Source organism: Amphiura filiformis, chromosome 1 (genome assembly GCF_039555335.1).
Source record: "Amphiura filiformis chromosome 1, Afil_fr2py, whole genome shotgun sequence".
Taxonomy (NCBI): domain Eukaryota; kingdom Metazoa; phylum Echinodermata; class Ophiuroidea; order Amphilepidida; family Amphiuridae; genus Amphiura; species Amphiura filiformis.
In genome coordinates, this window is record NC_092628.1 from 2,847,379 (window position 1) to 2,871,819 (window position 24,441).

The 24,441-nt window shown below is 36.2% G+C and overlaps 1 protein-coding gene across 1 annotated transcript in view; it reads left to right on the plus strand.

Annotated features, from left to right (window-relative positions):
• Positions 1-20,523, plus strand: part of LOC140169171 (uncharacterized) — a 46,699-nt gene extending 26,176 nt beyond the window's left edge. Inside the window, exons 12-26 of the mRNA XM_072192430.1 lie at positions 176-282; positions 762-981; positions 1,231-1,333; positions 1,850-2,075; positions 10,914-10,968; positions 11,394-11,554; positions 11,976-12,204; positions 12,898-13,008; positions 13,348-13,520; positions 14,278-14,391; positions 16,092-16,204; positions 18,513-18,553; positions 19,237-19,333; positions 20,083-20,182; positions 20,449-20,523. Coding sequence (XP_072048531.1) covers positions 176-282; positions 762-981; positions 1,231-1,333; positions 1,850-2,075; positions 10,914-10,968; positions 11,394-11,554; positions 11,976-12,204; positions 12,898-13,008; positions 13,348-13,520; positions 14,278-14,391; positions 16,092-16,204; positions 18,513-18,553; positions 19,237-19,333; positions 20,083-20,182; positions 20,449-20,523 — 1,925 coding nt within the window. The remainder of the gene's footprint in view (positions 1-175; positions 283-761; positions 982-1,230; positions 1,334-1,849; positions 2,076-10,913; positions 10,969-11,393; positions 11,555-11,975; positions 12,205-12,897; positions 13,009-13,347; positions 13,521-14,277; positions 14,392-16,091; positions 16,205-18,512; positions 18,554-19,236; positions 19,334-20,082; positions 20,183-20,448) is intronic.
• Positions 20,524-24,441: the final 3,918 nt, after the last annotated feature.

A 24,441-nucleotide genomic window follows, 5' to 3' on the forward strand; every position in this document is an offset into this window, starting at 1 on the left:
TGGACGAAACGACGAAGAGCGATGGTATGCCTTTGTTGCTGTTTTCGCTGCTATTTTATAAATTTAAAATTTCCTTAAAGATATTATACCAAGTCCATTAATAACAAAAATGTTACTTGTTCAAAGAGAATTGAAATTAATTAAATTACTGGCGTATCTCTTTTTGCCATTACAGTTCCTTATAAACCGACAGAGTTGACTCAAAATGGACAAGAATTAGAACAGATGACTGTTACGTGGAATCCACCATTACCTTCATATTGCGAAATCACCGTGTACACGGTAACATGAGACAGTTTATAGTGTGCTGATATCATCTGTTTTATCATTATATTACTATCATTATTACTATTAGTATTATTATTATTATCAGTCATTGGGTGTAACTGTTGCTTACCAATTTATAGTAAGGTAACTATACGAACTGTTGGAAAACCGTACGATAACACATTTGTTCCGAGTCCGGATGCAAATGTGGAGGATTATGTTCCTGGAGAAACAAGGCAGTACACATTCAGCGAACCGTAAACAGAATATGAGATACGCGTCGCTGCGTATATGGAAGCAGGGATAGGTGACTTTATCATCATCATCATCATCATCATCATCATCATCATCATCATCATCATCATCATCATCATCATCATCATCATCATCATCATCATCATCATCATCATCATTATTATCATCATTACTATTAATATTATTATTATCAGTCATGGGTATAATTGTTGCTTACCAATTTATTGTCTGTACGTAAGGTAACTATACGAACTGTTGGAAAACCGTACGATGACACATTTGTTCCGAATCCGGATCCTGATGTTGAGGATTATGTTCCAGGAGAAATACGTCAGTATATATTTAACGATCTACAACCGTCAACACAATATGAGATACAAGTCGCTGCGTATACGGAAGCAGGAATAGGTGAATTTACCGAAGAGAGATTTTATACAGCACCTGCCAACAGCGAACAATGTAAGGGCAAAAAACATGCAAATGACCAATCGTGTAGAATTTTGTTGACATGAGGTGAGAGCTTCGAGCAAATGTTGACTACCAGAGGCACTGTAATACAATCGTGTTTGAATATATTTACAATTTTGTTCAGAGCTATTTTATGTCAGTCTCTTTTACGGTGTTCGAAGTGTGCTTACAAAAGTGCTATCGATAAGTGACAAAATATTTAGACTATCATAATTTTTATTGTTACACATTATTCAACAGATTTGGGTGAACCTCTGAAGACACCAGCATCATCGCGATACACTACCACATCTGTCACAATCATTATCCCACAGCTTACGGATCCGAAACCTACTTATTTGACGTATGTAATTTATATTACTAAGTTTGTTAAATATTCCCATTTTCGGTCAATAAGCATTTGCGAGAAGATCTCTGATGTCTTCACGCCGATGCGCACATCGTTACAGATTTTTAATGCGCAGTAACGATGTTCGCTAAACGATGCGCGCATTGCGTGATCTCGAATGATGACATCTCGAGTCTACCTGAAAAGGCTTATGGGATTTTCCCAAATGGTGATTTGACACTCTAACCAATAATTATTTAATTGGTGTTGTTCATTTATTTTATTATTAAAACCCCTGACTCTTGAGGGGCGAGTGGATCCAGATCTAAACCTGGACGAAAAATAAAACTGACACGCATCAAGAATAAATATTTCACAGGTTGACAAAAGAGTAAAATAACATTCAACATATAGCCTACATGCATATAAGTTTTCCTTATATCGGTTTTGCTTTTGCTCATGTTAAAAGTGAAGTGACCTAAAAGCATGATTTTACCACAAGTAGAATGTATTTATTTTCCTATAATGTAGCGAGTATCATATTCTAGTTGAGGAACCCGGTAAACCAGCTTCAATCTACAGCCCAGATTTTAATCATAGAACCTACGTTGCTGGTAAAGTTGATGTCAACGAGGTTGTTTTGGGGCCAGTGGGATTCACTGTTGGAGGCGGATCAGAAGACAGTCAAAATCCACCTTTGAGAAATGGTGTCAAATACCTTATTTACATCGGCAGTTGTAGCGCAATAAGTGAAACGGTACGTGGAAAAGACGATTCGTTTTATCATTTGTGATTTTATTCATACTTGAATTTTACTGTTTTAAAAACACAGATAAGATATACGGGATTTTGATCATTAGTCCGGGGGTACTCATGTACCGCTGTACCGCTGAAAATATAATAAAGGTTCCATCGCTATACAAATTTGGAAAAAAAATTTCGACCAATTGATTAACAAAAATTCAGAATTTCAAAATGACCAAAAATTTCCCTCTAAATTTTTATTGGGGTATTTTCCAACTAACTGGAGAAAGTTTGGCCTAGAAAATGGTTCGTTGATATACCAAAAGGCCGTAAATGCAAACCATGTTTGCGGTACATCCCCGTATGGTCATTTGTACTTAGTACCCTGAGTAATTTAATTTGATTATTTATCTTTGTTTACAATTTAGAGTTGTGTCATGAGATGGGAAACCCCCTTGCACTTGCACGAGTTGATGTGTAAAGTTATTTTGGTGTTCCCCCAACTATAAAAAAAGTCAGGATTATTTATAAATTGTTTGAGGAACCCCCACTTCTCTCTCTAGAAGGACAAAATGGTCTATTCATAGATGATGGGTTTTTTGGATGAGTATAAAAATGTGAGAGCTGGAGTTTGCAGAATGCCATGAGAGGTTATAAACTGCTTCAAAAAGAAATATATTTAAACCAGTTTGCATACCCAATAATGTGTTATTTTTGAGTACTCGAATGTGCTCCTCCTCATCAAAGGATTAAATTTCTTCTGCTGGAGTCTGGTTCTTAAAACAACAGATTTGTCAATAACGTGGAGCAGGGCAGAAAGAAACTTGTTTCCTGGAGAAAGAGTGATTGGTGAACGAAACACTATTTTGGAGAAAGCAGCGCAAGGATATAAATGTTTGGATAAAGCAGCGCAAGGAGTTTTAAGAGTTTGGAGAAAGTAGCACCATTTTTGTGTAGAGGGTTCTATACGCAAGGATATATAAATGCAACTGTATCATGGACTTCGCTGATTTTCGCAGGACAAGCGAAAAAGGATATATGCATCAGCCTCCGGGGGGGGGGTCACTCCCATTGTGGCCTGTACACCATCCGCGATAATGAAAACGCGTAAAAAGGGTCGTTTTTCGTGGGTAGGCACGATACGCGCGTATCGCGTTTAGGGTGTCAAAAAAGGTAGCAAAATTGCAATTTCTAAATACGCGGAAATTAAATTTAGGGTATGAAATTTGATGTTAGGAATGAAATCCCTGTTTAGGGTGTCGTTTTAGCCAAGGGTTAAATCCTCGTTTAGGGTGCTTTTCAAAAGTTGATTATCGCGGATGGTGTACAGGCCACAATGGGAGTGACCCCGGGATCAGCCTTCCAGAACATTGCAAGAACTCTATGATCACCTAGAAGAGGACTGCTGGTTAAGTACTGAGTAGTTAAAATTGTGATTGTGTGATTATTTTGTATGTGCATTTCATATCATATATTGTACCAATCATATTTTACTTTCAATTAAAGACTTAGATTTTGCTAGCTTCATCAAACAGTGTATTTGTGTTGTGCATTCGTGTGAATTTGGGTAAAAGGTGATTTTGGCCTTGAGTCAATACGACTCGTAACACTGTGAAGAACACCTACAATGGATAAACAAAGTATACATCATGAATCATATAACAGCAGCACTGATGATAATACAACATAAATACATATGTTGACAGTTGGTTTACATTGACCGAGAAGTCCATCAATCACCACCACAACCAAAATCATCTTTTCTGCACCCCTGTGTAACAGTGCTTTTTATATGACGGTGAATCCTGGTTAATATCTGGTGACATAAAAAAGCATTAACCACACCATGGTAGAAGATTATGCTTAACATTAAGCGCCTTGACTGTGTGAGGAACTAGGGCACATCGTCAGCATCCCTATATCTTCGTGTTAAAAATTGCCGTGATAGTACAGCGAATCCTCTCGTTTTTTAACAGCTACGCATCGCGTTTTTGTTCGAGATAGGCCGAGCGACTGAGGCTAAGTATACCATGACTATCATATGAGATACCACAGCATTTCTATATTCTACACATTATTACGATTTGTGCATGCTCTAGTACCCCATATGATGTTTCTATTACAAGAAAAAAAAATGTTTTCAGGTAAAACCAGGGTTTTGTTTCCAGTACACTCACTCGAAAAGCAGTACACTAATTAGCGGGGCCTTGCAGCTTGCTGTGGATATCTTTCACTGCATTTTTAAAGTAAAAAATTTGAAATCCAAAGTAAAAATTGACATATGTTTAATTTTGAGAATGACAATTATACTTTATAGGTATAAAGGAACGCGTTTAGCCCATTCAGTTAAGTTCCAGGTGCGCGTCCTATAACACAATGCATATGTAAACTTTCTTTATCTGTGTCAATAATAGAATATTGATTTCAACGGAGTATTGAGCTGTATGGAAAAAATATTTATAATACAGGGTGTTGACACTGTGTAGCGGTTTGAACATCACAGAAGCCAGAATGTGTTTCATAACGGTTTATATAGAATATCATGGGTGATGATCACCATTGTAGAGTCTACTTTTTTTTATAACATCCAAACGGGTCATATTGACTTTCTGCTGTTGCATATTTTGATAGGATAAGGGGGTAGGCTGTCGATCTGGTTCAACAACAGTTTCATCAAAAAAGACGTTTTTTAAAATTCAAAAAAGTCTTTGCATACCTAAAATGAAAAACAATCTTTCCGACATAAAGTCCTTCAGCATGTTTAGGAGTGGCTTGGCTCATCAACACCACAGACGCTCTAATATAATAAAATAAATAATAATAATAAGCATCATTTATTAAGCGCCTTTTCATGTACGAAGCGCTTTACAATACAATACATCATAAAAATCAACAAAAAGCATTACACATGGCAAGCAAAAATAAACCCAACAATTTAGCAAGAATACGATAAAAAGTTAAAATACTTAGCGAGACCAGCTCATTATTTAAAAGAGCAGGACATCATGCAATATTAAAACAGCTCAATTTGGAACTCCAGCTATGTGGCTGGAGGGCCTAAACATGTTATATGAAAGCCTCATAGGCAGCATGATATACATAACAATTAATTACATAAAATACATAGCGAGACCAGCTCAATTTTGAAGAACTTTAGCAATCAACATGCAAAAGAGTCAGTCCATGCCAAAACAGACTGAGTGTACACCCACCCTCTTGGATTTTGCTCTCCTTTGGCTCAAAGTTACTTTTCATGGATCCCTAGGTGAGGTCACAAGAAAAAAATTCAAATTCCATTTCGTTTGCGAATGACGGGCCGTCAAAGTTTGGCGACCTTGACCAAAATTGGGAATTTAAGGTGTCCAAATGACAAAGTGCTCTCTTTGAGGGGCATTTTCTTCTTAAATGAATCAGTTGTGACCCTCTTGGTGAATGTTGTCACTCACTGGTTGTGTCTGAAATGCCTAATGCCAAAAAAGATAGATTTCTGAATTTCGTTTGGATTTCAGGGGGGGGGGGTCAAAATCAGCACTTTGTACTGTTCAATCAAATTATTTTTGATTTTGAAGGACCCATGATAATGTCACAGTGTCCTAATTATATTCAGAATGGATTAAGCATGTGCCAATGTCTATGAGCAATACAAAAGAAGATAAATTTCTAGACCCCTACATAATTTTAGGCCCTCCTAAAGTGGTTCAGCCACAAACAGTGGACTTCGGTTGTATATATAAATGCGCATATATAAATGCGCACGTGACATCTACAAGTCGCCATACCGTATTAAACGATATAAGGTACCCGGATGTACAAAAACTCCCCGTGCAAAAGTATAGGGGAAAATGACAGGTCGCAAGGAAAATTGCTTTTGCAAAATAGTGGTATTGATTGCAAAGGCTAAAATAACTTGACCCGAAAGATAAACTCTTTATTAACGTTTTCCATCACGGAAAAAAAATTAACGACGGAAAAGCTAGATATAGCTGATTTACAAACTTATATTTCATAATTTCCGTGCTAAATGGGCGTGCCAATTGGCCATATCTATGACGTAGTGCTGGTTTCATACTATCATGCTGCTTGCCGCCGAGCGGCGTGACACACGCGCATTGTAGACAAACAGACACAATCAAGACTTGTGAATGGCTGATAAGTCATGCCTCTTGTCGCAACGGCATGAAAGTATGAAAGGGGACATGATTGGCTTTAAGGTCAGAACTGTGCAGGCGGCGGATGACATGATCGAGCCGGCAACTTGTGAAACCGCCCGGCCGTATGGCATTTTCCAATATAGAGGGTATTCATTACTACGTCATTGGTGTGATTGCTCATGCATACAATTCCTCCACATAGGCTGTTTAGCTTATTCATGAAAGTGGCCTCTTGACATGATATAACAGTAACCTTTATGTCATTAGTGAGGGCCACTTACAATGTTCAACACAAAGTGAACAATGCTATAACTTGGAGGACAAACAAACAAACACCGCCAAATTCGATTGACGTGTGTACAACGTGGGAAGCTATGGGGAAATTGAAGACTCGCTCTCTGATCATGCATGTGTTTATGGTTCGGTTAGCGGTTACTTAGCAACTCTCGTTCCGCTTGGGTTTATTGCATACACTCTATAGTCGGTTAATTTTGTGGGGTTCATTATCGAACCCCAACGGTTTTAGCTTGTATTTATATTATTTATCAACATAGGCCTATTTGTTTGTGATATTTCAAGCGTTTTAAAATTTCAAAATAATCCCATTCAATTACACGGTTGACGATGAAAATTTACTGAATTTAGAGAATGCAATGCGGCCACCACCTGGAACTGTGGTCGCAATTTCAATGATTGACAGTGAGGTAACACGAACATGGCACTGGCCATCTGGTCACGTGCGCATTTATATATGCGCATTTATATATACAACCGAAGTCCACTGACAAATGGCGCTTAAAATAAGCTAATTTTGACCCCTAATAACTTAAGGTGTACACCAGATATGAATTTCTAGTCTTTTGCATCTCAAGGAATGCAGTCTAACGTTACTAGGAACATAAGATTTGTTTTGTATTTTTGTGTTTTGATACTAAGTTGACGCTTTCAAAATGCCAATTTTTACTAACTTACATGTTACGGGGACAAAATGCCAATTTTAATATGCCCTTTTTTCTATTTTTGATCACTAATTATATTCAGAATGGATTAACCATGTGCCAATGTCTATGAGCAATACAAATGAAGTGAAATTTCTAGACCCCTACAGAATTTTAGGCCCCCTAAAGTGGTTCAGCCACAAATGGCGCCTAAAAATCGGCAAATTTGTACCCCTAATAACTTAAGGTGTACACCAGATATGAATTTCTAGTCTTTTGCATCTGAAAGAATGCAGTCTAACATTACTAGGTACATAAGATTTGTTTTGTAATTTTTGTGTTTTGACATTAAGTTAATGATTTCAAAAATAGTCATTTTTGTCTAGCGTATACAGGATACGGGTACAAAATTCCAATTTTAGTGTGACTTTTTAAAATATTTTTGATCATTTTATAGCAACTTGTCTTTATCCTGATATTTCAAGTTGCTCTTGAGTCAAATAATAAGAAATAACTACTTTAAATCCTCTGTATGGATTTTTAAGGGGGTCAAAAGGCACATGCAAAGTACAGGTTATGATCGATGTACCCATTTCCATGATATCAGTGTGCTCTTTTTTCGCTGTTTTACAGTTGTATTGCAATTTTCTTATTTATTCTGACATCTATTCTTTACGTAAGTAAGTAGAGAAAGTAAGTAAAGAAATTGCAATAAAACTAAATAAACTAGAAACATTAGCACAGTGAAATGGGTATTTTGTACCATTACCTGTAATTTGCAAGTGCATCGTTGCCAGGAAGCACCATTTTGACCCCCTTGAAAATCCGTATAGAGAATTAGAAATTAGTTTTTTCTCATTATAATTTGACTCAAGAGCAACTTGAAATAATATTGTAAATAAAACAATTTGCTATAGAATGGTCAAAAATAGAAAAAAGGCATTTTGTACCCGTAACCTGTACGTTGGTCAAAAATTGGCATTTTTGAAAGCGTCAACTTGGTATCAAAACACAAAAAATACAAAACAAATCTTATGTTCCTAGTAACATTAGACTACATTCTTTCAGATGCAAAAGACTAGAAATTCATATCTGGTGTACACCTAAAGTTATTAGGGTCAAAATTTGTCAATTTTAAGCACCATTTGTTGCTGAACCACTTTAGGGGGGCTAAAAAATTCTGTAGGGGGTCTAGAAATTTCTCTTCTTTCGTACTGCTCATAGACATTGGCACATGGGTAATCCATTCTGAATATAATTAGTGTTAAAAAATAGAAAAAATGGCATATTAAAACTGGCATTTTGTACCCGTAACCTGTATGTTAGTCAAAAAATGGCATTTTTGAAAGCGTCAACTTACTATCAAAACACAAAAAACACAAAACAAATCTTATGTTCCTAGTAACGTTAGACTGCATTCTTTCAGATGCAAAAGACTAGAAACTCATATCTGGTGTACACCTTAGTTATTAGGGGTCAAAATTTGCTGATTTTAAGCGCCATTTGTGGCTGAACCACTTTTGGGGGGCCTAAAATTATGTAGGGGGTCTAGAAATTTATCTTCTTTTGTATTGCTCATGGACATTGGCACATGGTTAATCCATTCTGAATATAATTAGTGATCAAAAATAGAAAAAAGGGCATATTAAAATTGGCATTTTGTACCCCTAACCTGTATGTTAGTCAAAAATTGGCATTTTTGAAAGCGTCAACTTAGTATCAAAACACAAAAATACAAAACAAATCTTATGTTCCTAGTAACGTTAGACTGCATTCTTTCAGATGCAAAAGACTAGAAACTCATATCTGGTGTACACCTAAAGTTATTAGGGGTCAAAATTTGTCAATTTTAAGCGCCATTTGTGGCTGAACCACTCTAGGGGGCCCCTACAATTCTGTAGGGGGTCTAGAAATTTCTCTTTTTTTGAATTTCTCATAGACATTAGTACATGGTTAATCCATTCTGAACATAATTAGGACCTATAAGTGCACTGTGACATTATTATGGGTCCTTCAAAATCAAATATAATTTGATTGAACAGCACGAAGTGCTGATTTTGACCCCCCCCTGAAATCCCAACGAAATTCAAAAATTAATATTTTTTGGCATTAGGCATTTCAGACACAGCCAGTGAGTGACCACGTTCAACTGATTCAATTAAGAAGAAAATGCCCATCAAAGAGAGCACTTTGTCATTTAGCCCGCTTAAATTCCCAAATTTGGTCAAGATCGCCAAACTTTGACGGCCTGCCATTCGCAAACGAAATGGAATTTGAAATTTTTTCTTGTGACCTCACCTAGGGATCCATGAAAAGTACCCCTGAGCCAAAGGAGAGCAAAATCCAAGAGGGTGGGTGTACACTCAGTCTGCTTTGGCATGGAATGACCCAAAATTATTTTACAAAAACATAGCAAATTTAAAAGTACGCAAGCAAAATACATCATATCAAAAACACACAATAATTGATTAAAGCAGAGGAGCATGCTGCATGAACAAATGTTATAAAAGATGCCAGTCCGGCATAGCAGTTCATGCTAAAACAAACAAATTAAAATAAATATAAAAGCTCCACAAAACACAAATACGGGGCATGAATAAGGCGGTGGTATCAACCGGGGAATAAATAGGTCTTAAGACCCTTCCTAAAAGCAAGGACAGAGGAGGAATGACGAAGGGAAGCAGGTATGGAGTTACATAGTCGGGGGCTGCAGCGTGGAAGGCCTTGTCACCGTCGTTTCTGTAGGTTCGTGGATTGCATAAAAGGATCACTGGAACGCAAGTTTGGCCTACCGCATGAATATCTCTGAAGAAATTCGGCGAGGTAAGGTGGAATGAGACCATGGATTCCTTTGAAGGTGATAAGCAAGAATTTGAACTTGATTCGCTGTTCAATTGGCAGCCAATTAAGGTGTTTGAGTAGTGGTGCTGATGGATGTAGTCTTTCGGCTCTAAAAACAATTCTTGCGGCCCTGTTTTGGACTTTCTGCAACTGCTTACGGTCTTTGGCCGAAATCCCAAACATCAGAGCATTGGCGTAGTCGAGCCGGAACAGAATCAGAGCACGGACAAGATGATGGCAACTTTCTGTGGAAATGTAACGGCGAATCCGGTAGATGTTTCTGAGGTGACAATTAGCCACGCCAAGGTTCTTGATTTTAGTAGAACGCTGGATAGTGTTGTCACCGATTCTGAAAGACAAATTGTCCGTGTCGACTTTCTTGATGTTATAAGATGAAGCAGCGACAAAGAATTCGGACTTATCATTGTTAAGTTTCGGTTTATTCTGAGTCATCCACGCACTGATTTCATCAATGCAGGCTGTCAATCTGGTCACTGCTCTATCACCGTCTCCATCCACTTTTGGTTGAACGTCAGATAAAACTGGACATCATCGGCATGCATATGGTAGCAGATCTTATGATCCCGTATGATGGCACCGATATGATAAGTATACATGCTGAAAAATAGAGGTCCAACAACAGATCCTTGTGGGAGGCCGAAGTCAAGCGTGTGATTAATGGACGAATTATCCCCCAGACAAACCCGGAATGAGCGGGACTTCATACAATTGTACATAACAACTCATTCATTCATTCCTTAAGAACATCAACGAATAAAGAAGATCTTGATTTGTTTTGAAGAGATTAAAAACTGTATAATTCCAAAAAAGTGTTTTCAAATAATTCATCTAATCGTAGCAAAAGCCCACAATGTGGTATTGTGCATCATTGTGACTTTTATTCATTGTTTTCTCCTACAGAAAGCTGGTTGTGTTTACTCTGAGTCACTAGGGCATCCACCAAATGGTAATACAGGTAAGATAGTAAATAGCTTTAAGTCAGAAACAAAAGATAGAGTCGTTAAAAGCCAGTTGTACGCTAAATTTCCTGATTCGTTATTTCATGCGATCGAACACGATATGCAGATTTTGATCCTTGATATATAAAGACATACCCCAAAGGGCAGTAAAAAATGACGAATATCCATTTCTTTCATGAATTCGTCAACAAATATATCAGCTATATTTTGACATCTTATATCACTATAATTTTTATATGAGTCAATGAATATCTGGTTCTACTTATCGATACACCGTTTAATATATTATTTTTGTTAGATTAAATACATTTCGTATGCACAAAACCAGAAATTTACTCACGATTGACGGTTTAATCTGTTTATCTACAAACCTGATGAATCTATTCAGTTATTATTTTTGTTGTTTCACCTGGTACTTAAGACAACAAATCTAATGATGAGACTGCATGGATTGTTACTGTGGCGATGTTGGCTGTCATTGTTGTCATCTGTGTGTCTGGTTTTATTGTGTTGTATATGAGGAAAAGGACAGAAGCTATCGCTGATGAAAATGTTAATCTTCAAGAAAGAAACCAAAGTCAGGTAAATATTGAAAGCGTTATTAATTTTTGCTTGGGTGGCAAAACATAATGTCCGGATAAAATATCATTTTATGTTTAAAAAACAAAAGCAAGTTTATGGGTCATCATTTTCACTAGTGGAAGTACGCCACGTACCATCTGTTTAGAGAATTAGCAGATCAATTATTGTATATTTTGAAATGGGGTCATAACATCATCCTAGATATATATTTCTAACTAACCATCGGTTAAAAACCTCAATTTTTCCCTATATACAATATCCTTTCATCAGATCATGTACTATTCCAGTGTGTCACATACTCTAATCTCCACGCACGAGTTTCAACGCAATGCACGACGTACACGGAAATGAGAATCTGACCTTCAATATTGTATTGTGGTATATAGGGGAAAATATAATGATTGTTTTAAAATGGTTTTAGGGCGTAACAAAGGATCCTTACACAAATCTTGGAGTTGTAGACGACTCTGCACCGTATGAGGACGTATGCACACAAAATGTAACTTCGGAAAGTTTTAAATGGAAGATTCAGTGGACTGATTTAGATTTATATGATACAATTCTGGGAAAGGGACATTTTGGGGAAGTCAGGAAAGGAGTCTATAAAGGAGAAGATAAGCACATACCTGTTGCTGTAAAAACTCTAAAAAGTAAGTACAATAATTGAAACATGACATCTTCTATATAAATAGTGGGCTGAGAGACTGAGTTGAAAACGATGATTGTTAAAAAGCATGCAGTATGCTGCTTAGCATTATCTAACGTTTTTAATATCCAATCGTTTCAAAGCGATGTGCAATTTAATTATTTAATTATTCAGGTTGTTGCATAATGGTCGGCTGCGGTGTGGATTCTGTCTGCAGGCTGTCTTAGAATCCTGCTGACATTACCGCACTGCAGCCGGCCAGCACAGATGCGCTTCCTTGTTGTGTTCATATATGATGTATTTGTTAAATCCATTATATGTAATTCATTTGTATGTATTTCATTTGTATTTTGATGTATTTTGTTTGACCCCTGGGCCAGACTGGAAATCAGTGTGGACCACTGAGTTTGTTCCCCAGGCAAAATAAGATCTAATAAAATAAAATAAAATAAATAAAATAAATATCCAATCGTTCTATGAAAGATGAAGATAAGCACGTACCTGTTGCTGTTAAAACTCATAAAAGTAAGTATAATTGAAACGTAAAGAACTTATATAATAATGAGTGGTCTGAGAGACTGTTTCCAAGCTCTGAATAACCCGCTATGTGGGATTAAATTGGTATGCTAAATAGGTTATTATTATTAACGCTTGTGTTCAACAGCAAATTCTACTAACGTCATTTTATGCCCAACAGGTAACGCTACTGTGGAAGACAAGGCGGATTTCAACACTGAACTTGAAACAATGAAACGAATAGGTCGGCATCAGAACGTAGTTAGTCTAATCGGAGCATGCGAACACGAAGGTAAGTTCCTTTGCTTTCAATAGTAATTTCATTTGAGTAAGACCGAGGCCAAGCCGGGTATAACAAAATATAGGAGCATATGGAAGATAAGCGCACGTGTTTTTAAAAAGCGTTTGAAGCGCCAAAGCCATGGCAAATTAAAAGAAAGTTTCTTTGAAATGGTAAACGTTGGGCAATCTGCATTTGCGCCTTTTTTAGCCCCATACTCAGCGGCCTGGCCAATCTCTCTTGTCGGAGGACGAGAATTTAAGTAATTGATAATCAAGAAAACAACTATACGATTCGTAGTATCGCTCTACACAATAACCCCACGATGGTTGTGTTTATCTTTTTAAAAAGGCATGCTTTACGTAGCATTGGAGTTTGTTACATTTGGAGATCTGCGCACCTATTTGAGAACGACACGTCGACGTCGAGACCAAAGCGGTGCAACACATCGGCTTCCACCAACAAGATTGATGAGCTTTGCTTTGGGTGTTGCGAAAGGAATGCGTCATCTTTCAAAACTAGGGGTATGGTATCATAGGCCACTGTAAATGCTTATAGACATTAAACATTGGTGATCCGAAGAGTTTATTACCGAACATCATAGGTAGAATACCATGCGTTGGGATGACACTTGTGGTTTTTAATACTATTTATAGGAACCACATATCTTGCACAAAATTGCACTAGGAAAATATTAGAAAACTATTAACTTTCTTCATATGCCAACTTGAAAATCTCAATTTAATTGGGGTTAGTCTGGTACGGTTACTCAAATGATAAAAGAGCACGAATAAACCTGTATGTCATTGATTCCCTTGATTAAGATATTGCATTGCTAAATGCCTAGACCTTGTATATCTTGCACTTATTGAAGTTATCTTTGACCAAACCCTTAACTTGATTATATAATTAATGATTTACACCTACGAACTCAACACAACATTAAGACGTACCTCAAATGTTCGGTCACAACTGTGACCTTCATCAAGACACTGGCAACCCGAGTTCGGGATCAGTGACCTTTTAGACACTTGACCCCAAAACTTAGTTTACCTGTTTCAACTAATTCACCCAAATTGTGGGTATTTGACAAAATCGGATGTTGAAGCGCCACAGTTTTGAGTACTTCAAATAAGATATTTTCCCCGGATATTTCTTAATTTCGCGTTGAGATCATAGGTTTGAATCAATAATTATGAAGTCTACCAACACAGATGAACTTTCATGCTAACTTGATTATAGTTAATTATTATCATTGTCATTATCATTATCATTACATAGATTATCCATCGTGACTTGGCGGCAAGAAATGTTTTGTTAGATGATGATCTCGTAGCTAAGGTGTCAGATTTCGGAATGTCACGTGGTGAAGACGTATACGTCAAAACTTCAAAGGTACGAATCTACTTCTTCTAAAGCAAACGTAGAATCAACGCTTTTATATTATTAAAATGATTATGGAATCATCTTCACAACATCTTAAAAAACCTGATAAGAACATGTATTTGTCATATATCTTTTAGATATGAAATTACCATAAGCATTGAAAAGCCTTCAGTAAAAATTATTATTATACATGTACAGAGGATAAATCATAAGAATAATTTATTCCGATATTTTGTTTTCTCAAACAAGCAACGTGTTCCTACCGTTGGCTAGCGATTGAATCCTTGTGTTACAGCACATATACAACTAAGAGTGACGTGTAAGTATGTGATTTTCTTAGTTGTTTCATTCATTATAACGTATGGCTATTGGAATTGTGCTACTCATGGGGAGGAATCCAATGAGCCATTTTTTGTCTAGAAAACAAAGTTATTGTTCCCGGATGCTTATTTTGATAATAGAGACCTTGCGAAATGAAGATAGAAACCACAAACTTTAACGTCTAGAGGATGATAGAGGATTATGTATTCAAAACCACTCTGCCATTAAAGCCGCTTGAAGTTAAAGTTAACGCGAGAATCTATAGTGTGCCGTAAATTGTGATGAAAATACGTCATAATTAAGAACAATAGTAGGGGTGGGCACACAAGGACTTTTTTCTGCAAACTTACACAGGAACCAGTTTTTCTATGGCCAAATTGCATCAGGAAAAAGAATCTGTCAAAAAAAATTTCACCAGATGAAGTCTTAGGTCGGGTTTTGGCGAAAATTCAAAATGGCCGCCAAAATAGGTGTTTTTTCAAGATTTTGCCACTTTATGTATAGTTTTAGGCTAAATGCACCAAGTAATATGTCTTTATATATGTTTTTGAGGCCGCTGATTCCAAATCTGCCATTAATATAATGGCCATATGAATATCTAGATGGCTAAAATTCAAAATGGCCGCCAAAATAGGTGTTTTTTCAAGATTATGCCACTTTTTGTATAGTTTTAGGCCAAAAGCACCAAGTAATATGTCGCCGCTGATTCCATATCTGCCATTAATATAATAGTCATATAGTAGCAGTCATCATATTTCACACAGTAATCATTGTCTTTGGTCAGGAGTTGGGAACAAGAAAATGTTGATTTTCCAAGTGACACTTTATTGACAGTGATGATGCAGAGCCTGAGCCAAACAGAGCTGATATTGCTTCCACTTCTAAACAACGGAGGTCAAATGGAGACCTAACACATGTATTTCCAAGTCGCTGAGCCATGAACCGCTACTTGTAGGACATCTCAATCTCCAATACTTGCTCGATAGAGCAGACAATGTTGTCACCGCAGAACTTAATGATACACAAAAGGCCTGTTGGTCACAAGCTCAATGACATGATAGGTCAGTGTGTGACCACATGGTCGATGGGTCTAGGCCTAGCGTAGCAAGAAATACAATGACCACTGGCTATGTCGAAAATTCAAGGCTTACATCTGCAGTCTCTTAGCAACACCTTCCTCTCTCTCTTTCTGATTCTCACATTTTTCTCTAGCCCTTTCAGCCGATTCGGTTTTGGATGATCCTTGTTTATTCTTTCGGATCCATGAGTTGGAAACAGTAGCATTGAAAGTAGCTTTGTAAAAAGTATTCCCCGATGCAATTGTCCATGTAGATGTCGTCCTCTATAGTCATTTTGACATCAAATTCTGCTTCTGTTTCTTTTAGTAGGTATCTGTTTTTGCACGTATGTCCAGAAGTATTTTCGTTCATATCCCAATTGAATTGCCCGACTTTATCAAACCAATATTCAGATTTTTGAGTAGAGATTTGAATTGGTCATAGTCAGCGAGGATTCTTTTGCCCAGAGATTATGCTGTCATCAGACACTCTTCTTGATCCAGTCCTCTGTCATTTCACTTGCCTCAATTTGGCTGGCACCATTTGCTTATATTGTTCATTGTCTTTTTTAGCCCTTGAACACTGAAATATCATTATACCGATCACAAAGGATCCATTTCTTAGATTAGCGAAAGACTTATAACCATGCATACCTCGCTGTAGAACTGAACTACCCGGTGATCCAGCAACACTTTAGCGATATTATGGCTTCGTATTTGCTTTTCCGCTGTTATATGGTGAGCTGTTATGAGGCTGAATGACACAATTGACACCATATACAGTCGTGCCTACCAATAATATAAAAAAACAAATGCCTTGGTGCGGTACATTTAACATAATGGTGCCTCATGTACCATTATAAAATGTATTATCTGAGGTGATTATTGCCACTATTAATCATATCGCTTAATAGAGTAGAGATTCATAGTCTGCGAAATGAAAACACCTAAAAAGACACATTACTCAATATATCAATATAAATGGCTCACTGTCCGCAGAAAGTCTTTTTTTAAAAGGTGATTTTGGCGGCCATTTTGAATTTTTACCATTATCTAACCTAAATATTCATTTGGCCATTATAGAAATGATAGATTTGGAATTAGCAGCCTCAAAAACATATAGACATATTACTTGGTGCTTTTGACCTAAACCTATACAAAAAGTGGCAAAATCTTGAAAAAACACCTATTTTGTCGGCCATTTTGAATTTTAGCCATCTAGATATTCATATGGCCATTATATTAATGGCAGATATGGAATCAGCGGCCTCAAAAACATATAGAAAGACATATAACTTGGTTCTTTTGGCCTAAAACTATACTAATTGTGGTAAAATCCTTAAAAAACACCTATTTTGGCGGCCATTTTGAATTTTCGCCAAAACCCAATCTAAGACTTCATCTGGTGAAATTTTTTTTGACAGATTCTTTTTCCTGATGAAATTTGGCCATAGAAAAACTGCTTCCTGAAAAAAATTTGGGTCAGTGCCCACCCCTAACAATAGTTTGGATATTTCCTCATAGACTACATAATTACCACTTATGTATTATCTATAGACCAATTATTGGAAATCTAATTTGGTTTGGGTAAAAAACATGCCACATGTTGCTGAAAATTACTGATTGAATTAGATCAAAATATTTTTTGTTCCAAACGTCACACTTGGTATATGATTTTGTGTGTGCTCATGACGTACACCAAATCAGCTTGCGGAACCAAGTTTTGGCTTCGACTTCAACGCCAAGGGGATTAAGTTCCCGTAAAATGGCCTGATTTTACGGGACCCAGCAGTGTACTGCCTTGAGGCCTATTTGTTACAAAAAAAAAGAATGTCAGAAAAGGAGCATCCAGAAATATGTTGGTTGAAATTCAAAATTCTGGGAGTTTTTAAAGAACAAAATGAGGATCATTCGGGGAGATATATTTAATTCGATCAGAATGCAAAGAGGAGTCCTTGCCCTCCTAAAAGAGAACTCCTGGCAACGCCACTGGGGGGTGGGAAATTGAGTATAGATGAATAGATGGAGGGAGGGGATGATATGGAGAGGTGGTGATGGGGGGGCTAGGGAGAGCAAACAGATAAAATGGGCTTGTGTCCTGATGGAAATATAAAATTGACAAAGCTAACGTTTACTGGAATAATAATTGAGCTTTTATTATAAAAATATAGGACAATAATATAGGCATATCACAAGAATATTTAATTGAAACATGTTTAGAAGTATAATATTAGCGTATAGCTCATAACATAGGCCTAATTCCCATTGCATTGGTCATCGCCTAGAGATGTAATCCATGTTTATTCAAACTAAGCGCCTATTGTAAGAAGTGTTACCAACAAACCACTTCAGCAAACAAAAGGGAGAAATTTGATGCAGTCGCTTTTACATACCCTTCTTTTGATCACGCATTGATACACTTCCCCTAGTTTAAACAACAAGACGCTGTTGGTACAGAAACCAATCTGACGTTCGCGTTGAAGTGAATTTGAGCAAGAAATCGAATCGATATTTTTGAAGATGTCGTTAAAGTTCCAATAACTTCATTCCGCAAAGTCTCTAATATCCATGAAAACATATACGGGAAGGGTGGTCACAAAAATAATCTTTTTCTAAAATTTGAAGTTAAATAATACAACAATACGCTCAAAATTTCTCAATTTATTATTATTATTATTATTATTATTATTATTATTATTATTATTATTATTATTATTATTATTATTATTATTATTATTTATTATTATTTCAGCTGGTCTTACGCCGTTTTACTGTGGGAAATTGCAACCCTTGGTATGATTTTAATGACGAATTATATATATCTTATAAATAGTACAACAAAAATAACTACCTCGTTGGGTTTGTTTGTGTATTTCAAAAAGCATTTTTTCGATTGAAAATATTTGTGACACGCATCATCTACAGACTCATAGCCTATTCATACCCAGTGGTTCTAATCCCGCTGGTGTCCTGATGAATGAAGAGATTGCTGATTTCAAAACTCGCAAATATTAGTATGCTTTTACAGGACGATTGTTAAGCAGAATCACTGCGTGCATCCACTTTCTGTCTGCCCAGAATAGGGCAACTGCAATCGAGCAATTGGACTATATAATCGAGCAACCAATATCAGGAAAACATGCATTATAATCGAGTACTTGATATTAACTTCTTGCAACTTTTGAATTAGTGACCTCTTTTATTTAGTGTGTACTCATTCAGGCATTCAGTTAACTTTATGTATGAAATCGGTGCCGTTGATGCTATGAGTCTGCTGATGATGCCTGCCAAAAATCTTTTCAATTGAAAAAATACTTTTTGAAAACAAATCCAAATGGGTAGTTTTGGGCATTTTTTCTCTATTATGATTATTTATCATGTATAAACGTTTATATGGCAACTATTTTGAAGATTATAACCAATTCATAAATGCTTAGTTTCTCTTGATTAAACCTGAAATGTTTTCTTGTTAAAAGGTGCAACACCATATTCAGGCATGGCAACTCGGGATTTAGCACAAGAGTTATTGGAAGGTTACCGTATGCCAAAACCTGCAAGTCTTGACAACGCAGTGTATGTAGTTATATTTGTTAAAAGACATCAAATCACAGGGCGTAATTACTCTTAGCACGTAATTGTGTTTTGTTTCAAATATGCCACAATCTGGACTGTCTCCACAACTCATGATTGACTGCATATATAATTTACATATCGGAATAATGAGCGAATCATCTTAAAATGCTTGTACATGTAGTTTCTCGAAGTTTAGGTTTTACTTTTATCTTTAAGGATTCACACAACTTCCAAGATGGGAATAAAGTAAGTTAGCGTAGTTCATAAATAGTAGGCCCGCGATATTGACTTATTTACCTGGTATTATTAGGCCAAGTAAACAGACCGTTTCACGTACTAACTGATTGAAAAAAAGAGGATGAGGGCACTTTTTTTTTTCAAAATGGCCGATCCAAAATGCCGGATGACCTTTTTTTTTCCTTCAAAATGGCGGATCCAAAATGCAGATGAACTTTTTTTTTCAAAACATGAGGGATGTTTAACTTTTGCTACAAAGTGGCCATCACTTGTTTTTAAACAAAAATTTCAAATTAAAATAAAAAAAAAACTTTTGTTGATGCGGCAGCCAAAACGGATGCGTTCGAGGACGAGAAAGTAATATATTTTTTTACTTGGCCATATAATATAATTTTTTAATATGAAAATAAAGTAGATTCGCATTGCAGAACACACTATTAGTAAAGAATGAGGGCATAATGCTAGGTACAATAACGCATCTTGTTATAACCAATGATTATTTATATTGACAGGTATCAGATCATGACAGAATGTTGGAATGAGAATCCTGAGGAGCGACCCTCATTTACACATATCGCTGCTACGTTCAATGACATGATCTCAGTAAAGGAGGTATGGTTATACACTTAACACATGCAGCAACAGCTGCTGCTACTAGCCCCCACTACCTATACTACATCACTTCTACTACTACTTCTTTACATTACAACCATATTTTTAGAAGAAAAGGCACACACCAAATGTTTGGCTTTCAGTGCCCCTTAATGTATTTTCATACTTTGAATTCATTTCAAAAACTCTGTTTTTATCGTTGTTGCTGTTGTTGTTTTGTTTTTAGTATTGTTATTAACCCATTGTTTTATGGGTTTTTTTTGTAGCACACATATATGGATACTGGTGTCTACGCTAATGTTCAATTTCCAGCAATTGAGCCAGAGAAAGACGACTACTAAGCACGAATCGGCGATGACTATAGGTCATCCCTACGCGGGGTGCCTTTAATTTTATGATTCGCCGAACACGGGTAGCAACAAACAAAGCGAACATTTTTCAAAAATATATTCTTAGGGGATCTAGGGGATCAAAAATATATAAGTATAATTTGTTGCATATGAGGTACAAATAGTCATTTCCGGTCATATTCAGTATCTGGTGGAAATCAAATGATTATTTTTCCACTAGTGAGGCGCAGCGATTGAGATTTATTTATTTGTGATTAAGCCTAATAGCGGTAAATACATGTTTTCGGGGCTGTATCAATGTTTTAGATCATGAAAGTTTTGTAAATAAATACTGCTAATTCACTTCTATATTATTTATACAAACATCTTCCAAATGATTGATTTAATGTTCTACATTTTTTTAGAAGAACCAATGGAGTGGTATTAATTAATGTTATATTCATATCGTTAAAATACATTTCAAATGATTTCAATTTTTTTTTTCAAACGCCGTTTACTTAGTTAGTTTATGTTGCCCATATTTAGGGGCTATGCAATAATTATGAAATTTCCATAAGCAGATTCATCGTTTACTCAGAACAGTGAGGTTGCATGGGTCGCAGCTCGGCGACTTACCACTGTGTGGAATAGTACGGCCAGCGATGGCACCATAATGCAACTCTTCAAGTCCTCTGTCGAATCTGTTCTCCTAAACAGCTGTGAAGCTTTGGTTATCACAGACACATTGGGCAATTCCATTGACGCTTCTCACCGTGCCCTGATGCGCTACTGCCTTGGAGTGCATTTTCCAGATCGCCTATCAAACGACAATCTGTATGCCCGGGCAAAAGTTGCACCCGCGACATTGACACTCACATGCAACAGGCTACGGATTGTGGGCCACGCAATAAGGAGACCGAAACTACCACTTTCCATCCTCCTCCATCCTATCCTGAACTAATTATTGTAGATAAAGACAACTTGTACATTTTTGTATTCCTTTAAACCCAATTACGAATAATTTGATGTGAATTTTTTTAATCATTCAAGTTTATTTATCCAACAATGCATGTACAATATAAATACAGTGTAATACAAAATATATACGAATCTGTGTAGTACAAATTGAATACCTGAATACAAAGCCAACCCAAGTCCATATGTATAAAAGAACAACACAAACCCACCCTCTACGTGCGTCTATTCAGCATGTGAAATCCAAAAATCACCCATGTCCAGAATTTAGGTGTTTTTTTTACACATATTATATTAAAGTGCCCTCGCAAACAGGGCAAGATGGCTGATGTACTCAATTGAGGTGATATCATTAGTGATGACGAAATAAGTGGTTAAAACGCACAGAACAAAAAGACTGAGAGCAAAGGGTAAAGAATACACTTACTATGTGATTCAAAAAACCACCAAAGTCACCGAAATGCTAATCGTCATACATAATACAGTTTAACATGTGAAACTTGCTCTATTTACCAGGTAAATCTAACTTTTTTTTAGTTTTCTCAAAATCACTTTCCATGGACTTGGGTGGGTTTGGTTTTCATGTATTCAATTATACTACGCAACATGCACGTAATTGCAGAAATCAATAGTAAATAGATATTATATGTAAAGTATACTGAGAATAAGTTATAATTATCATAATAATATACATAATACAGGGTGTCCCAAAAGTCTCGAAACCATTTTAAATGTTCATAACTCATACAGCACGCGACAAGAAAGATGTAGGTATCGTTAAACAGATAAAACTCGTGCAATTTTTGACACCAAATTTGTAATTTAAACCCACTAACACACTTAATAATCTACGGTAACACAGTTGGGCATATTACAACAAAACCAAAGAATAAGTTTACAGCACATCTCTGGATCCCAAGTATGCTGTACCTCCTCTCAACTTCTAGATTAATGTACCCCATTCAATTCAATTGCAAATATCAAACAGTTCTGATTATTATAAAATATATACTATCAAGGTGATATACAACACCAATAAATGAGTACTTATTCTTTGATTTTATTCAGAAATCAAGCCATTAAAGGCTATCTTCTGAAGTTGTGTAATATTCCACCATTTAACTCTCTGCTCTCTCACAATATTCCTGTACCAGGACTGTTAGGACATAACTCTTAATAATTCGCAGTGGATGATGAAAGACAAGGAGGCCAACATTGAAGTGTCGTTCTTCATATTGTAATTGCAAACCTAAGGAAACAACCAGTTGTTTTCCATTAAAAGTGTTCCAAAGTCAAGGCATATTCTCAACATTGTTGTCACATTTGATCTTCAGTTGGTGCTTCATCAACAGTGTGATCAGGGCCAGGGTTGAAACTACTATTTGAATATAATCATTGTTAAATTGGAAATTCTTCGAAGAAATAATCATCATCAACCATATCATAACAGAATAAGATATCGGCAAAGGAGGCAAAGAGCGAAGTCTAACAATCTATTTTTTCCTCAACGCATATTTCTGGTTACCAGTATTGACATGTCGCATTTGAGTTGCATTGTTCATTGGTCATGTATGTCTTATTAACGCACGAATATGTATCATGTTTGGTATTCAAAATTGCATGAATCTATTCTTTCTAAATATGTATTTCGATTTTCCCTCGGCCAATCCTAGCGAAAGATATGACGGTTCAAAATGGTATGGATACTTTTGGGACACCCTGTATATATTACACATGGTAATAATGACATGGTAATAATGATATTGAAACAATAATTATAATTGAGTTATGTCTAAATAGTAGCTACATTAATTAATTTTTGAGTGCACATACAATGGAGGATGAGCGTGGGGACATGCAGTACAAGACAAGACAAATTCAAGTTATCCGCTAACATTAAAGAAAGAAATAAAGGAAGAAAAGATAAGGGTATATGGTGAGATAAAGATAAGATAAAGGAAAATGATAAAAAGAAATTATGGGGTAACGACAGGACTATAACATTCAATGAGGTTATTTTTTCGTATTGCATTTAAAGGAAATAACTAGAAGCTTTCAGGTTTGATGAAAGACTAGTCCAAACAATTGGACCTTGAGAGCCTGACGTATTGCTTGCCGGGACGATATTTGAAGGTTCGATGAATGGCTGATGGGCGTACCTAGTGTCATAATGATTTGTGAATGTTTGGATTAAAAAAAATCTTTTTTGATGAGATAAACAGGCAGGACGTCATGGTGAAATTGAAACATAAATGACGGAAGTTCGATTTTTTAAATGTCATAAATCTTATGGGTTTTTGGGGATGAGAAGAGGGGGAATGTGTGGGCTAGCCAGAGAGAGAATTGATACATGTTCGAATTACTCTTTTCTGAAGTAGAAAGAGTGATTCAATATTGGAATTGTTGGGGTCAGCCCAAATCATTGCAATGTATGACAAATATGGAAGAAAAGGGGGGAACTTTACAGGGCTAGAAGAGACTCTTGCGGCAAGAAGGGTCTAACCTTTCTAACAATACCATTGTATTTGGATATAATTTTAGAGACATGTTGTGTGTGGGAGGTCCGGGACAAGTTATGATAAATCAGAATATCAAGGAATTTCTGGATAGGAGTATTATTGATTTTAATATCAAATTCAATATCAGCTTTGTCATTATATTTATTTTTAAATATAATATAATTAGTTTCCTTTTTTAATATTTAGGGATAATTTAGTTAGTTTGAACCAATTTGAAATATGATTAAGTTCGTTATTAAATGTTGATTCTAATGTATTAGGATTTTGGTGTGAGAAAATGATATTGGTGTCATAGCGAACAAAATAAAATGGGGTGCTTTAGAACATAGTGGGAGATCATTAATGTATAAGAGGAATAATAACGGCCCCATGATCGATCTTTGAGATCTTTGACATCAGCTGATGTAGATAGGGTGTTAAAGGAAACCCTTTGCTG